General features: G+C 39.9%; 1 protein-coding gene across 9 annotated transcripts in view; it reads right to left on the reverse strand.

Moving 5' to 3' along the window:
- Positions 1–350: 350 nt before the first annotated feature.
- Positions 351–18667, reverse strand: part of TP63 (tumor protein p63) — a gene marked incomplete at both ends in the record, with an annotated part of 209989 nt that continues 191672 nt past the window's right edge. For 5 of the 9 annotated variants that reach the window (XM_082624675.1, XM_082624674.1, XM_082624676.1 and 2 more), the window contains 4 exons: positions 351–647; positions 3844–3937; positions 5247–5391; positions 7582–7739. In XM_082624675.1, the coding sequence (XP_082480801.1) occupies positions 351–647; positions 3844–3937; positions 5247–5391; positions 7582–7739 (694 nt within the window). Of the gene's footprint in view, positions 648–3843; positions 3938–5246; positions 5392–7581; positions 7740–13005; positions 13121–18667 lie in introns of those variants that run through there. The other 4 variants (XM_082624680.1, XM_082624679.1, XM_082624682.1 and 1 more) reach the window with 1 other exon arrangement.

An 18667-nucleotide genomic window follows, 5' to 3' on the forward strand; every position in this document is an offset into this window, starting at 1 on the left:
TATTTATATATATAGTCTTAGACTATAAGGGTGAAAATGCTTTATAAAAGTCAAGGAGAGACCTCTGCAGCTTAAGGAGGCACCCACTGCTTTTTTGCTCACTTCTACCTAGCCATGACAATTTCAGTCCTGCAAGCAAGAGATCTGAAGGCTTAAAGCCAGAATCAGAATCAGATGCCAGGTTGCACATTAGGTAAAAAGTAGCCTCTTCCTTCTCCTTCCCTTAAGAAACCTGACTGAAAAGAGGAAGGAGAGGAGCTAGGAAAAATGCTTGGTTGGTCAAACAGTGGTGACTTGTAGTGGGGTTAGCGGGTGGGAAGACGGAAAAAGCTCAAACCGCAACGCTCATCTCACTCCCCCTCCTCTTTGATGCGCTGTTGCTTGTTGCGACGAGCATCCATGTCAAAGTTGAAGTCATTCCACTCATCGCGAGGTGGGAAGGAGATGGTCTGGCGGAGGGTGAAGCGCACAGCGTCAATTACACGCTCGCCCCGGGTCTCACTGGAGCCCACACTGACTGTGGAGGCACCACTTGGGGTCCGCAGGAGGTGGGGAGGGGACGAGAAGTCGTGGAGCTGCCGGTGGTCCAGGATGCCTTTCCAGATGGCATGTCGGAATTGCTCAGGGATTTTTAGACTTGCCAAATCCTGTGCAATAGGGAAGCAAATCAGGAAGAATTAAGACAAAGGGACAAACTGACATTTAGTCCACACCATTCTGTCATTCCCCAATGCTCGGCTTTAACTGACCTGCATTTACTGAACTCTAAATTGGAAAATAAAATTAGCTCTTTATTAATCTTTGGCATATATGTAACTAAGCACAGATATACAGGCTTGAGGTGCCATCTCTTCTTGTATGTAGCATTTTACTTATTCTCTATTGGTCTCAGTTTCTTCAGTTGTAAAATAGAGGTAATATTTAGATCAGAGAACACAAATCCCCAAACAAAAATATTAGGTAAAGGAAACTTCCAACTCCCAAATCTACCTCACTCTAATCACTGGAAGAAAGATATTAATGGAATGCCACCACTTCTCAAATGAGGAGATGGGAACAAAAGATTACTAACAGATACTGAACTCTTTCAACATGCCAGGGGTTGAACTAATTATTTTTTATTCATGATCTCTTTTTTTTTTTTTTTTTTTTTTTTTTTTTTTTTTGCGGTACGTGGGCCTCTCACTGTTGTGGCCTCTCCCGTTGCGGAGCACAGGCTCCGGACGCGCAGGCTCAGCGGCCATGGCTCACGGGCCCAGCCGCTCTTTGGCATGCAGGATCCTCCTGGACCAGGGCATGAACTCGTGTCTCCTGCATCGGCAGGTACACTCTCAACCACTGCGCCACCAGGGAAGCCCCATGATCTCATTTAATGCTAAGATTAGTGGTAGATATTATTCCACCTATTTTATAGACAGAAAAGCTGAAGGTCAGAGAGGTTGATAATTCTAAAGTTACACAATTAAGGAATGAACTGTGGATTCAGGACCGCCTCTGAGCCTAAAACTGCCCTAATGGCCAAAAGGTTTCTTGGTGTTTGGATAAATCAGGGTATCAAAATACAGAGTATGTGTCCATGTTCTGTGGTTGGGGGTAGAAGGCATAACAAAGATGGTTGATCTTAACTAACTGTGGTAGCATCTCTGTTTACCTGAACTAGCTCCTCATTAACTTGTTTTAACATTGGCTCACATTTTTTATGGAGCAGTATGGTAGGTAGAAAGAACATTGTGCTTAGAGTCAGAAGACCTTGACAGAAGTTCTTATTCTGTCACTGACTGGCTCTAGATCTTCATTAAGTCACTTATTTTCTACTGGCCTCAGTTTCCTCATTGGTAAAATGGGATACAATTCCTTTTTAGGTCAACACTTACTGTGGACTCATATGCAAATGTGGATATGAAAGTACTCTGCAAATTATAAAGCACACTATGCAAATCTTAATCATCTGAATTATTACTATGTTATACCATGATTAACCCATCCTTGCATCTTAGAGGGAATACTTATAACAACTCCAAAATTTAACCATATTCCTTTTCCAGGGAGGTATGTGAAGTAACTGAGACTGGTGTTGAGAGTCAAGAAGAAAAGGAGTTGTCTATTTCCAGTGATGAGCAGGAAGAAGCTGAAGTGAGGATGCGGAAATTAGATAGCCTCCCAATATTTCCTAGTTTGGAAATGTGCAGTGTGGGTACTCCAATTTCCTATTCTAGCAGATGAATACATTATAAAGAAGTTATTCCACAAATAGATAAGTGAGCATAACTCTTTATGCTTCTGAAACTCACAGTAAGTCCAAAACTCTCTGTACACTAGGCTCCATTAATCTGCATTACTCTCTAGATAGATTTTAACTTATACTGACAGGTGAGAAAGCTGTGGCCCAGAGCCTGGCCCAGTACCTAGCCAACACCAGCAGAGATAGATTTGTGGAGAGCATCAGCAGATCCTTGAAGCTAAAGGGGCATCCTGACATATTCCCCAGCAGGGAGAGTGAGCCAGTTGAAGGTAAAACTTTAAAAATATAGGGAAGGGACAAATTTCCTGTTCCATCATGTAAGGCTCTCAGACACAGGGCAACACACTGTCTTGTGTCAAACTGCCTTCAACGGATGCACATCATTGTAAAGTTCTCTGAAACTTGTCGGAACGTACTCCTAAAGCTTTCTCTATAGCACTTACTTTTAATTTCTTCCATCAGGGAGCAGCAGCCAGGGGTGATTGAGGGAGTGGAGAGGGGCGGGCATAGGGGCAGCACAGCATATACTTGTCACCAGAGGGCAGAGGTGTTCTCACGCTTGCAGGGACATCTCTAGCATCGGTGCTCAAGGGGGGGTGGGGGGCAAAAAGAGGTCCCAGCTACAGAAGCGGCAGCAGAGACAGAGAGTATCTTCTTCCACTAGCCCAAAGGGCCCTCTGGAAGCTAGAAAGGAGGATAGTGAACCCCAAAGAGAGCAGCATAAAGAGCAGCCTGGGAGGAAAACCAGATTGTTGTAAACCAAACAAAATGAGCTCCCACTCGTGTGAACAGTAGTTCAAGAAGTGCTGTAGGAAGCAAGAAAATGTCCCCTCCTATCCAGCTTGCTTCCAAGACTATCAGAGCCAGAAGGCAATGATTTTGAACCTAATTGGATTAACTGAGGACCAGAGAAGCAAAGTGATAACCCCAAGTTCTCATTACCACTAAGAAGCATAGTTGGGACTTGAACCAATGACCAGTGATCTTTCCCAGTGATCAGGGATGGCTGGGACCTACTCTGGTAGAATTGACCATGAATGAACATATGGTTCTAATCGAGAGGCACAGCTCAATCCTCTGTGACATCTTATTTTAAAGAAAGGCAGAAAAGGCCAATCAATAGAGTTAAAGACTGGAAGCTTACATCTCAGGGTTCTATTCCTGGTTCTGTCATCAACCCATCATGGCAAATGACCATATTGTCATCTCTCCATGTTTTAAAGTGAGAATAACATCACCTGATTCCTGCTATCCTCCCTGGGGTCTTACACCAATTAATAAGAACAACCAAAAAGTCCTCTGAATTCTTTAGAGATCATACATTCCTTGAAGGTGGGAATCAGATCTCACTCCCACTCTGCATATAGTATGCACACAACAGACAACTGCTGACTGATCAGAGAAGCTGAGGACCACTGATCCTGAGCTTCTCATATGTAGAGGTGGAGGCCTGGGAATCTTTCTAATACGGTTATGGGTCCCAACAAAACTGAGGACTGGGATAGGACAAAAAACAGAGGGGATTCAACTACAAGGTGAATGTCACCAGAGGGAGGAATTTAAGGAATAAAACTCAAGAGAAAAGTCTAACGTTTACTTACATCCATGGAGTAATGCTCAATCTGATAGATGGTGGTCAGCCCCTGGGTCGTGAAATAGTCCAGACATGATGAACAGCCCAACCTCGCTAAGAAACTGCAGAGGGAGGAGGGAAGAGGAAGGAGGAAACAGAAAAAGAAAGTTCACCCCAACTGCATTGGCAAGATAAAGGAAAACCCAACATTTTGCCCTGGGATGCCCTACATAAGAGATTAGGGGCAGACAAAATATATGTGGGGCCTTGGATTGGAGGTCTGGGGATGATTAGGGACACAAACTTTAGGTCTATAAAATTAAAATCAACTGCTTAAAGATGCCTGCAGAGCAGAGATTTTCAAATGGTGACTGGTGGAATTCTAGGGGTTCCATATCAGTGTCTTAGGAGCCATTGCAGGGGGTGAAAGGAAGGAGTCCAGTGCTCAGGTTTCCAGCCCTCTTGCCTCCTAGCTCTTCACTTCAAAAAGAGCACCTCTCCTTCAATTGTTTATATCTGGGGTTTCTGAGAATGGTTTATGTGGCTAAGAAAAAATTGTAGGCCACTATACTGTGAAGTCATTCATGCTTTTTGATCAGTGTCCTCATCAAAATACAGACCCACTCCTTTACGGCTCTGGTCTCAGATTGGTGATGCCACCACCGTCACAGAGCCAGATGCTGGATGATGAGCCATGCACTTTGTCATCTCTCTGACACTGCTAGTACTGTTGCATCCATCACATGGGAACCAACACATATTATATCAGCAGCCAAATGAAAAAATCATTCTGCACATGAAGCAGGGCACTAGGCATGAGATTTGGGCACCAATGCTTGCCTCTGTTGGAAACAGAATTTTCCAGACTTCATGCCTTTCTTTCTTCTGGCTATTTGAACTCCCTTTCCTGGAATGTCCCTAGTTCCCATACGACAAAGCAAAAGAGGCCATCAGGTTCTTGAAAATCCCTGTCATTTTTACTAACATTCAAACTTCTTTATGGACATCCAACTCTAAAATAATGATCCCATGGTGGCTGAGAGCTATGAGGCCTAGAGAGCAGGAAAGGGAGCAAGATAGCAAGTTTAGTGCCCATTTGGGAGCCCCAGCCCTGAGCACCAATCTGAAGGCCACATCTTACTGTAAAAATGTGATGGGGGAGGGGGGGAGTAAGTGAAGATGGGGGAAACAGGCATGAAAACTTATATGCCTATCAACTCACATTTTCACTTTTTCCCATGCTGACTGTTGTGGTTTGCTTTGATTAAACGCTGCTGACGACTCCATAGATCAGAGATAACAGTGGCTGAACTTCAACCACTGGGCTGCTTTGCTTTCTTTCCAACTGTGCTATTAACTTTGATGGTATCCACCCTCCACCACCCAGAGATGCTTAGGACAGGACCCCAGGGACACATGCTGTGGACTCACCTGACAAGGCTGCAATCTGTGGGGTACGGAGGTGGGGGAGTGCAGTGGGAGGTGGATGGCATGGAGAGAGGGGGAGGGAGGGCCTGGGTGGGGCTGAGTCCATTCATGTCTCCAGCCATTGGCATGTGGGTGCCCATCATAGGAACTGAACAGAAGCAGGAGGAACAGAGAGGGTTACTACCATCATCACATACGAAAATCCCAGTGGTCCATCTCGCCTGGTTTAATGTTACCAAGGGCCTAATCTACCAGCCTTCCTTTTCAGTCTTATCTCTCACTACACCCCTTTAAGCACCCTACATCTCATTGAACAGAATAGTCACCAAACTCCAAACTAATTACATACTTCTTGACCTTGGTACATTCTCTTAGGACGATCTCTTCCCACTTTGTTCTCTACTTCTAATGCTCTGTCCCAGTTGCTTGCTGCTCCTGATGTTAATATAGTCCTCCTTGTATTTGTCTTCATGGGTTATATTTCTGAGTCCCTCACTAGGCTAGTCTCCTGAAGCATGGAGATTAGACCTTATACACATCTGGGTCCCCACAGACCTGAGCACAGTGCCTGGCACAAAGCAGATGCTCAGAAAACTTAAGTGAACAAACCTTTGAATGAAAGAGAGACCTTTGGAATATTGGTTTGGGAACAGGAGGATTTATTGTAATATTTGTAGGGAACCAAATGCCTCATAAGGAAGGATGCAATGAAAGACCCCAGCTCTTTTTTCTGGTCCATTTCATGATTATATTTGGGAACACCACCAACTTGGTTTGGTTTCCTACTAAACCATAAAGTGTAAACATTCACTTAGGGAGAAGAAAACCTCAATACCAATAATATTTATGAAACAAATTTTGTCTTCAGGTAAAAAAAATAGTGAAATAACATATCTACAAAAAGATGAATGTAATTTGCTTCTACTTCAGTGAACAGTAGTGTGCCAAAGGGGAAAGGCCTCTGCCACCAACTAGCTAGTTAAAGAGCATAGGCCTAGCATGTCTTATCAGTTTCCCCACCGACTTTCCTGATGCCATTAGAGGAAAATTATGAAGCATAAATAAGAAAAAGTAAGTAACCTGTTACACAAATGTGAAGGATCATTACCACTACCACTATTTTGTCATCTCAAGAAAAAGTTGAGGACTCTAAGACGTCATCAGAAAGAAAGCAAAAAATAAATGGTTCCTTTTCCTTTTACTGTCAAAACAGCAGACCTGCCAAAGGGTCAGGTTTAGAGTCTTAGGATGTATTTGTCACTAGTGAGAGAGCAGTCTGGCTCTAATGTCTTCGTTGTCATACCAGGTAACCAAACCTCATATATCTCTTATCTCATTAAAATCTAAACATGTGCTATCAGAACCAGAAAGAGTCATAATCTTAGCCTCCCTTAACTTCTTTAAGAAAACCCAGTCTCTTCAAGGCAACATTGAAATGCAAGTTTAAAGGCTTGATCAAAATAATGAACGATTTCTAGGACAAGACTGAGGCACTGTTTTATGAGGGTAATTATAGGATACATGGACAGTATTTGGGCTTTTGCATCCCTTCTGCATTTTTACCATCCTTTTTTTCTTTCAAGTTTGGGCATCCACTCTGTTAGGTTAAGTTCTAGTAGACAAGCTAATAATATTTACAGCAAAGCTATGCACCAATCATCATCCATGTTGAGGCCCGATTCTCACATTGTCTCTTATAGTTATACTTAGTTGATATGAAGAATCTGTGTGTGAATAAATAAAAGGGAGACTCCTTTCCCTATGTCAATTCTTTAATAACTGTGTATAGGATGGAATAGATGAGTTGAGAAGCCCAAAAGTGTAGGGCCACAGACGCATAAACTGTTAACTGTGCAGAGTGATAATTTTATGAATGGAAAACTGAGCATTAGAGCAGAGAGGTGACTTGTCCAGAGTTATGCAGCTAACGCTGCAATAGAGTCCAGACTATGATCTATTTCTCTAGATTTTAAGTCCACCACACTATGCTACTTCCCACAAGTTGGGCATATTTCCTTTTGACTATCTCAAAGAATGTAGAAGGTGGGTCCCCATCCAGGTTGGCAGGATGTCGACTGCTCATTTTCCCAGAGATCCTTATCCCTACTAAAGGAACAGCCTTCTCTCTCTCTACCAGTGTGCTTTGTAATGAACCATACATCTTAAAAGTGAGAAAAAGTTCACCGTGAGAAATTTAAGCCACTCAACTTTGATCTGTCCTGTCCACTGTGCCTCTCACGTAGCTTCAGAGCAAGCCTTCCCCCAATCCCAGAGCAAAGTCTTCCCCTACACTAGCCCTATTGGTCCTCCAGCTGCAGCTAAAGGGAGATGCTCTTACTGTTGGCTCCCATGCCATCGGGAATGGTGGTGGGAGTGAGGGTGTTGCGCTGCTGAGGGTTGATAAGCTGGCTCACGGAAGGCAGCTTGTTCATGCTGTTCATTTTGTTCAGAGGTGGGGAGCTGTTCCCGTAGGAAGACTGAGACTGCATCGAGGTCCTGGGAACACAAACATGGGAAGGATGGTGAGCACAGGACGCTGAAGAGTGGGGACTGGTCATTTCCAACAGGTCTCATATTAAAACATAACCTTAACTGTACACTTGCAAAAATATTCCTCTAGAACAATGACAGGAACTTATTTGTGTTTCTATCTGAGAATCTCTCCTACCTTGGCAGGGATCACAAGGCTATCATCAAATCGTGTGTTTCCTACATGAGTAGAGGACAAAGCTGAATATCTTCCTAAAGCATCTCCTTTGTGAGAGGGGAAATCATTGCATCTTCTTTTCCCCTCTATTGTTTTCTCCATCCCTTTCAATGTGAAAATCAATAAGGGAAAAGAACTGAGTGAAGACCCAAAGGCTTATGAAAGACATGGAGATGCCATGCTAAATTGCAGCTGAGGCATTTCACCTATAGCTTCCTAGGTCATTTGGGCATATGCAGAAAATAACCACAAAGCCAGTCAAACAGGGCATTTGGTAGCACAACCTGCCATCATGCAGAGGCCTCAACATGGAAACATGCTTTCTCAGCTTAGCTGTTCATGGGCCATGAGGGAACCCACCAGAATGTCAACAGCCTCTCTACACAAGGTGAACCCGGGAGTCCAAACAACTGTTCTGTTAAGTTTCCACAAGTCTCTTGAGAGACAAAGAAAACAAAAACAAAAACAAAAACAAAAAACAGTTTTCCATTCAGCATTATTTCAATTTGGAGATTTACTAGAATTGGTTTGTCATACTATGTATTATATTATATACAACATTCCCTATTCAACTGCCATTCCTGACTGTTCCCTTGAATATAAAACTAGTGATATCTACTAGAATCGGGGAAGGATATAGAGTCAACAACGTTTAAGTCTCCCTCCAGCATATGTTAGAAAGCTATAGGTCGCTGTGCAAGCCAGTAAATATCCCTCATCAGAAAACTAAAATATATAAAAACTAAAAATATATACACTTACTGCATGAGTTAGGTGCTAAAGGTGGGAAAACTAATAAGAAATGGTCCCATCTCAGAGAAGCTCATAGAGTAGTGGATACAATGGGATAACAATCCAACCTACCTTGTAGAGCTATGGTGAGAACCAAAAAAGATAAGATGAGGAAGAACTGTACACACTGTCAGGCATTTACTGTGTGTCATTATTGTGACCAGAGAATGAAGATTGGGCTGAGCATGCAAAAGGGGAAAACCTCCCCATTTACACTCCTCAAATAAAATGTATTATTTTGTTCCTATTTGTCTCCTCCCTGCTGCAGCCATATCTTTATTAGAGAAGAGAGGAAAAATGTTTCTTTGAGTTTTATTTGCTTGTGTGTGTGTATGTGTATCAGATTTAGAAGGCTCTGTAAATGAATCCAAGTTCCAAACAAACATGTTATAATAATGTTTGAAAAAATAACAAGTGGCTCTAACACCTGAGTGCTACAGTGGTGCTAGGCTTGGACTTCAAAGCTGCTTCTCTGTATTCTCCATAATTACACAAAACAGGGAAGACTCCATTCCATATCACTGAAGAGCCACAACTAGAAGAATTCAAACAATATGCTATATTTGCATAAATGAACATGACAATTAATGTGCAATTGACAATTCAGCTGCATTTTAGAATCACTGTCTTAAAGTAGGAGGGTATTGATTTCTCACTTTAGCCCTTCTCAAGAAGACAGGTTTAGATCCATGTTGTATAAATGGGTATTTATATAATAAACTCTCCCAACTGTTAGATTCTTCAGGTTACCAAGCTCTCCTTTATCAATTTTCCAAATGAGTCTCAAATCCCTGTGGAGGAGGACATGGGATGGCAGGGTAGGGAGGGGTAGAAATGATTATGCCTGTTGTACAGATGGGTAAATATAAGACTCTAAGAAAAAATGTGCCCAAGTCACACATTGTTAAATGATGGGCTGAGAGGTCTCTTGGCTCCTAGTCTAAGAGTTTTTCCTTTCATTCTGTGACATCTTCCCAGAAGTAAGACAGTGGAGTGCAATAGGATACATCAAGAAGTGGGTGAAGTAGTGAGAGGAAATAGGAGACCAAGGGATATAGTAAAGGGAGACCCAGCTATCCTCAAAACCTCTCCATCCCTGTGTAGAAGGCTTGCATAAGAGTCAGCACATTTGAATACACTTAGGAACATCTGTAAGTCCATATCCAAGTGCAAGAACGTTCAGGGCAAGGTGACCAAGAGAAGCTTTGTTAGGTGCTTCTTCCTCTATCTTTGCCCACCACAAAGTAACAAAGATGCCAGGTTGCCCAGACTCCAGAGGCAGGTTGGTCCTCTGTAACCTAAAGAAATGTCTACATATCTCTCCCATCCTCGCAAATCAGTCAAATGTACAGCAAGAGCTAATGGAAACATTGCTTGAACCATTAATGCCCACCACTAGGAAAGTAAAAATGTATTTAAGAGCTATGAATTTTCCCTGGACCCTCAATTATAGTGAATGCCTTCTTCCAAATCCTGTTACAATTCCTTTCTCCTGTTTTTTGTGGTCTTTATTTTTGACCATTTTATTAGTTCATTTATTTTAAGCCACTTAAATTATTGTTGAGGAAGGTAGGTCACAAACCATAGACAAACAAAGAAGGAACATAAATTTTGGAGCCAATCGAAATATTAGAGTTCACATTCTCGATCTGACACAAATCAATTAAGTGCCTTTGGGTAGTATATAGGTCTCTGGAGTCTCATTTACTTAATCTGTAGAACAGGCATTACACTCACTCCAGAAGACTTGCTATGAAGATTAAATGAGATTATGTAAGTGCCCTGGACATTGTCCTACAACTTGTCCTAGAATTCCACCAAAGGATTCCTTCTTTGGCCTTAAATCTTCCATTGCTAATGAAAAAGCAACTCTCTAGTGGAATCTGGCAATATATCAGGGTGAATCTATTTTACCAAACCACTTTTGCATGGCAGGATCCGAGAAGGGAAAGGGATATTGGGGGTAGAGCAAAACACCGTGGATATGGGACAGGTCAGAAAAAGGGAAGACATGAACATGAGAAAAGGAATTGTTCCTCCTCGAAATTTTTCCCAGTACCTCCCCAAATGTAACTTTTCTCTCTAGCTGAGGAATCTTGCTTCTAAAGACGAACAGCTGCATTTATTCTCCAGCTAGATCAACTGTAATTATAAAATATTTTCTATCAGTTCAAATATATGCATTTATATAAACATCACTATAAACACATTAAAAACTTCCATAAAAATAGGGTGAAGGGGAAAAAAAACTTCCAGAAGAAAAAACAAACATTAAAAAATTAAACATACTCACTAACCCTTTAAGAAATTTGTGAATTCCTTAAAAGGGATTAGAAGGTTTTTAGATTAATTGAAAACGGTGCCAATGTAACAGGATCATCTGATTTTACTATTATACTTTTATCTAAAACATAAACATGTTTTTTCTTAAGTATTTTTCTTGTTTTTCTTAAGTATTTTTCTAAGTGACTATATTAGTTTTATTTAGAACGGTTGTTTTTGAAGTTTTTAAAACTTGTTACTCAAAGATCAGAACGTACTGTAATTTTTTTAAAAAACCTATGCACAACAGGTTCCACCACAGATTTCTGGATATTTCCTAACACCAGTGTCACAGAAGCCAATTTGTTTAATAAACTGGAATTTGATTTAAATTTCTTCTAGTGAACTTGGCAACTGAAGATATAACTCAAGGCTTATTCAGAGATGTGAACAAATGATGCTATAGTGCCTAGCTCTTTATGATGAAATTAAACATGCACAGGGCTAAAATAAATTTTCAAGTTAGCATGGGCATTGAAATTTACTTTTAAGACTGATGACCTTGATACAGAGTATCTTAAATAAAAACACCAACTATGACAATAGTGTAGACAGAAGCAAAGTGACCTATTCTTCTTGTTCTTTAGACTTACACATGGTACTTCAAGCACTTAAGTGAAAATATTCTAGCATTTAAGGAATTAAAAAAAGCCAAAGAGACAGAAAAGAAAAACTGCGAGATAAACCAAGATGCAAAAGTTTATTGAAAATTAAAATCACACATTCATAAAGCAACAGCCTCAATAACAAGAAATCATTGCTGTGGTGACAAAGAATAAAGAGCTGGTGACCTGGTATGGGGAGCAGATTTTTTAAGTCTTTATACTATTATTTTAAAACATGATTTAAAATAGAAATAGATTCTCTAAAGTCTTTGAACCAAAAAAGAAAAATTATCTACTCTTTCTGTCTTTCATTTTTAGGCCAGGAGTGTTGATTTAAAAATGTGTCTGCTTGGACATCACTTAAACAAAGCATAAGTGTCCTGGACACGGCAATTTGAACAGTGTCAGTGATATGGCTGATTTTATGGAGCTCCAATCAAAGGAGTTAATTATAGATTTGGTGAGAGGACTTTGAATTCCATGGTGGACATGGAAGAATGATATATGACTGCCTGAAAGAATATTACTGGGGTAGTTTTACCCTCCTCTTAAAATGACAAAAGAGGTTTACCTGCCTTGGGGTCCAAACACAAATTTTGGAGGGTTTCCAAAAGCAAGGAAAACTATCACATCAGATGCTGACATGGGGTGGCAGTGGCAGGACCTGGCACAGAATTAATGAACTTTCTACTACATATGAGGGGAGGATACTGGTAATGCAAGTTCTCAAAAAGAAGAAAAAATCATTCCCCGCAGTGGTTACTCATGGTAGTTATTACCTCTCTGCCCAGCAGTACACTTGACACCTTAGCTTGTTACTATTTGCAGTATCATTGCATGACCAGCATTAAAAGGGCCTGAGTCTCTCAGTCACCTACAGTTTACTTCTGCCCAGACAATAACAACCTTTTTTTTCTCCTTTTCTTAAAAAGACATCTTAAGTTTGAGACCTGCTCAAAAGCTTCTTCATGAGTTTTAGAAACACAACAGAAGGTAACAGAAAAGGGTTCCAATAAACATCGTAATGCCCCTCTTCCCAACCTGAGCTCCTCCCTCCCAAGAAACAACACAAAAGCTCACAGACAGACACAGGGGTTCCTGATGGACCAATGCTAGATCTAAGGATACAGGATCTGCAGAAAATGTCCTTTCTTGTACAGTTTTGAGTCCCTTCAAAGATTTTCTTACTAGTGGCTGTGTGCCTTTGAGCAGTTGGGTCTCTGAGCCAAAGTGTCTTCAAGTCCTGGCTATGAGGGCTTGATACACACACACACACACACACACACACACACGGAAACACAACAAACACATACGCTCAAAATACAGAGATGGGGCTCTATGGGTACACTGATCGGTTTGGGGGGCTGGAATGTCTAAAGAAGACGTCAGATTGCCTCGGGCTTTCTCTCCGGGGCTCCACAAGCTCATTCCTGAAGCAGGCTGAAAGGAGACTGCAGAGAGGAACCAGAGAAAAGAAAAGATGAAGGCTTAGGACTTCATATATTCAAATCAACTGAATACAGAAACACATCCTTCTACCTTCATGATCATAGTATAGTCAGAACAGAATGCCGCACGGCTATTTTTGTTCCTTCCTCTTTACTTTCCTTTAAGATTACTCAGAGATAACTTCCCAAGATTTTTATGAAGAAGAAATGAGAGAAGGCAATGGTAGCTATCTAGAACTATTAGAATCACCTGTGGAACTTTAAAGACATGCATTTTCCCGGATCCTTTCTGAGACCAGGCTTGGATCCAGGCATACATATACTTTTAAGAAGTTCCACAAGTTACTCAGTTGAGGACTATTGAGACAAGGTAGGTCAAGATGCTTAGTATGGTGCTTGGCATACTGGACTCAATTAATTGCAAAAAGGAATGCAGAGACAAGAAGTAACTTCAATCTTTTGTAAAATGTCATCTGCCCAATTATGATACCTCATTACTGTTCCTGTCTAGCTTAACTCTGAAGTATGAAGAAATATGATCTTATCAGTCTGGGGGCTGTGTCATCATGCCTTTGTAAAGAACTACTAATGAGCATTTTGCATGTGCCCAGATTGTGATGGATAAATATCCTAATCCTTTCAGTCACAAACTTGGCCTAGAAATGCACATATCAAACTCACAAAAGCAACTTTTGCATTATGAAGAAATCAATTATGACACAAGGATGCCAGGAACAAATCCTCTTATTTTCCTAAGGGTTGTGCAACACCATGAACTGTTTGGGAATTACTGCCCGGATGGCTTCTGAATCACATTTGGTTACTCCTTGCAAAGGAACAAAGCAATTTTCACTTGTTCAGTGCTGAGATTTAGTAAGCCATCTTACCAGCAAGAATTGGGATCATCTTAAAGAAGATGCCAGAATACAAATTAGTAGGGGCGCAATTTATTACCAACTAAAGAACAATGGCTTTGACTTCTTGTGTGGATATTACATCTTGGGGCTTCTCTTGGACCAAGGATTGCATAAGACAACATGCAGAAATCATCTTTCACTTATAAAAAAATGTCTGGATCAGAGAATTGCACACTGAGACTAGAATTGAGACAAGTTATGCAATGAGACGTGAGAACTTAGAAAAGTGATTTAATCTATCTGAATTTAATTAATCTGAGGGTGTTTTTCTGCATTACCAATTCAGAGCTAATAAATCTCTGTCCTGACAACTTCCTAACATTTTCGTGAAGTTCTAAACTAACTGTGTAAACTGTAAAGGCTTGTGCAGTGCCATGACCTATAAGGTTGAACCACATGAAACTGCCCATATTTACCTTTTTTTTAATCTATGAAACTGGCAATTTCAAACAAATATTCTGGAAGCATGGAGAATTTCTAAGTCAGACTTAGAAATATGGTATTAGTCATATCTGTCAGTGAGAGAGAGAAAGATTTGTGTCTTCTGCTTTCTTCTACATTGATAATTCTGAAAATATTACTTGAATACATGAATCAGAGGAATAATTATCAACATTCTTGAAGAAAATCGTAGCCAGATGAGCTTAAAGAAATAGGACTTTATACTGAAACCACAAGGGTAAATACCAACTACCTGATACAGGGACAGAAAAATGGGAATGAATGCTTGCTTTCTGTTTTCTTATTATGACTTTCTTAACTAACGAAGCAGTCCAGAATATTGTAAAGAGCTATGTCTTCCAGATCTGATTCTAGTCTCAGATTTATTATGAACTGGCTATGAAATCACAGGTGTAGTTCATTGGGCCTCAGTTTCCCCAGCTATAGCACAAAGGGGCTAGAACTATAGTCTTGAAGATTCTGTTCTGCTCCAATATTCTCTGACCTATATCATTGATACTAATAAGCCGCGATCATCAAGTGATCATAAAGGAGAAGGAAACGCTAAGAGCTCCTCAGGATGTCATACATTTGTATTAAAATCAAAGTACATCTATCCTGTAGAAACTTAAAAATAATTCTCCAGTGTTGGGCTAAGTAAAATTTTAACAAAGTAATGCTGCTCTCAGATCAGATCTTACCCAAGAAGGAGGGTAAATTACAGAAGGAAAAAAATGAACAAGAGATAGTATTGGTCAAAAGTACACATGTCAAAAGATTGCTAAAAAGGTCTCAAGTGGCTGCTGCAAAACTGTCTTAAGAGTTCATGCCCCTTGAAAATATGATGGTAAGGAGTCCAGTGGCAAGAATGTGTCCAATTTGTCCTCTCGCTAGATTCTGGCTCCTATGAATGTAACTCCCTATGTTTATTCTAATATGAGCAAATCAACTAAAATCAAATTTCCTTATAAATGTAATAAAGCCTACTTATAGCTATAACAACTCAATTCACAAAAACTCAGTGTAAGATTTATCGTCCAGAAAGCCTATGATCATGAAGGTAATTGTGAAGGAATTTTTGAATAGGGAAAACCATGCACAAATGAAAAGCAAGCAGCGAGAAAACATATAGTGAGGAACTAATAGAAGCAATTAAACTGAAAATATTTTATTGCTACCTCGTACAGAGTGTATTCTCTTCCCACTAATTTTCACTCTACTATAAAGAAAAGCATAAAATTGATTCCTTACAAGCATAAAATATTGGTACTAAGTTTTTGCAAAGGAAATTACAGGCTATCATAGGCATTTTCCAAGCTGATGTATTCTTTTCAAATGATTGCCAGGAATTAGATTTCCAGTTTTCTTTGTCTAATCATTTGTGCTCTTTCTTGGAGCTTTGTATAAAAATAAAAGAGCTGAAAAAAAACTGAGCTGAAGAATACAGCAACTGGAGAATTTATATAAATTTATATCAATCATTGGAGGGAGACCCATGTATATATAATGTAACAAAGACATAATTAGACCAAATGTCTATATTTTGCAAAGATTTCATTTTGCAGTCTGTTATATTTCCATGCACAAGTTATCACAGCTGAAGTTAGCTCTTATACACTGTGAGACAAGCACTCAAAAACATGCAATGATACATATAAATGGATACCACAGGAAACTACGGGGCTACAAATTCCTTGCTATTTATCTGTGACCACACATGCAAAAAAGTGAAAATATGTCTCTAAAATCTTTTGAGCTTCTTAAAATAATAATTTTAAGATATATTTTCTTCTTTGATGAAATATTGTTTTATGGAATATTAATTATAAATAAAACAATTTCCCTTTAGAGCAATGCAAGCCAATTAGGCTAGATAAGTTATAAGCCCTGGATAACTCATCACCCAGGGACATGGGACTATATATCCTCGTGTACTCCATGTAAACAAACAAATGCACATGCCTTCAACTGAAACAGATCATCTTGGCTTGTAAAGTCTCTAAAACTATGACAAAACTATTCCTTCTACTGTCTAATCTATACAAGTTGTTTACAATTGTCCTATGAACTTACATGATGCTGAAAATAAACTTCCAGAGCTTTCTTAAGATTCAAAAGGTGTTCTGGTTAGGAATTCACCACCAAACCATAAACTATAGGGTGGCAGGAACCTCATCTATCTCATCTCTATTTTTACTGCTTTCACGTAGCAGATCTTCAGTAAAAAGCTTATTACGTGAGTCACGTCAACTATTCCAGTCTTAGCTGATGATGAACCATATTTTGTGTCTAGATGGGCATGTCTTTTTCAGCCAGAAGAAAGACAAGAGAGGTCTCTGTTAAAGACTGCTGTTGTTTTGTTAGATACTGAAATGACACCTTAAAAGACTTCCTAAAATCTTTTGATACGTCTCTACTTTAGAATATATAGATTAGCTTCCAGATACTCCTATCAAAAAATATGAACATCAGGAAGCCATGAAGAAGCCACCCTTTTATCTAGAAGAAGGATTGGCAAACTATAGTGAATGGGCCAAACCTGGCCCATAAACTAAGAATAGTTTTTACATTTTTACAAGGTAGGAAAAATTCAAAAGAAGAAGAATGTTTCATGACAAGTGAAAATTATACGAAATTCAAACTTCAATGTCCATAAAATAAAACTTTATTGTAACAGCTGCTCTCATTTGTTTACATATTGTCTGTGGTTTGCTGCTGTGCTTCTGAACTGGGGAGCTACAAGAGACCATATATATGGACCAGAAAGCCTAAGGTATTTACTACTGGCGCTTTACAGAAAAAAAAGTTTGCCAACCCCTGTGCTAGAGGGTCAGACCTTTCAAACCACACCATTTAATACTGACAGAACTTTTCTTGTTAAAAAAAGGCAGGAGGGGCTTCCCTGGTGGCACAGTGGTTGAGAGTCCGCCTGCCGATGCAGGGGACATGGGTTCATGCCCCAGTCTGGGAGGATCCCACATGCCGCGGAGCGGCTGGGCCCATGAGCCATGGCCGCTGAGCCTGTGCGTCCGGAGCCTGTGCTCCACAACGGGAGAGGCCACAACAGTGAGAGGCCCTCGTACTGCAAAAAAAAAAAAAAAAAAAAAAAAAGGCAGGAAATCACGGAGCAACTAGTTCAGCATGATCTGCTATGGAGTAGTCCTTCTGAGGTCATTTTGGCTAAGCCAAACATTTCCAGAGTGAACTGGTGATGATCTGAGAGTATGTCTTAATAGCATGACATGCATATCTTAGAGAAGGCATTTATCCCCTTTCGGTTTGTAATTGATGTTACAAGTCTATTTCTTTGATTCCTCTTTTATGAGTTTATAAGAACTAAATCAGTTTTGCACTTGAATGTATTAATATATATTTCTATATGATATCCTAAAGACTATATAGGATTGGCAATGGGAATTCTGTAACCTTGAATTCTAATTCTCCTTTGGAGTACCCTGTGTCCCCAAGGAACCACCTGATTCAACATTCCAGTCAGCCTTACTCTAAAACCTTATATTTATGATTTGCAAAGTTTCGTGCCAGAAATGAATGGTGAGATCTCTTCCAGGAAAAAAAGGTCTTAAATGCTCAAAGAGCCTGAAGTCCTTTAAAGAGAGAGCATACTTATTTTCTATTCCCCTGCTGCCCACCCCACACCTCATGGTCAGTAGTTATGGGCTCAGAGGATGCCTTCTGACTATCAGAAATGCAGTCCAACCTTCTCACCTACATTTATTTTGATTTAAGAAAGAAAAGCAATCTCTTTTTATTACAGTTTCCATAGATATGTCTCTAGAGTAGCTAATGATACATGAGAAAAGATCCACTATTTATTGCTCATTTACATTTCTATTGTAAAAGACAATCTTTGACTTAGGCAAGATGGTTTGGGTTTATTTTTTTTCACCTGAAGAATAAAGTTAAATGCTTGAATTACTAAAATGAGCCCCAAATGTCTATATTTTACATCTATCTGCAGAGACTCTGGCAATACTTCCAGTACAGACACAATAGTTTTTAAGCTAACAAGTGATTATTCTTAGCCACAGAAGGGTAAGTATAAGTGGAGTCTTGATTCACCAACATCTCTTCCTTTTATAAGAGCTATTTTATTCAGGTTAGTCATAAAACAATTAACATAATCAAAGATCCAAGAATCTAGGTAAACATTAACATGTAAATAGGTTGTATG

Source organism: Mesoplodon mirus (genome assembly GCF_964341445.2).
Source record: "Mesoplodon mirus genome assembly, chromosome: 6".
Lineage (NCBI taxonomy): Eukaryota > Metazoa > Chordata > Mammalia > Artiodactyla > Ziphiidae > Mesoplodon > Mesoplodon mirus.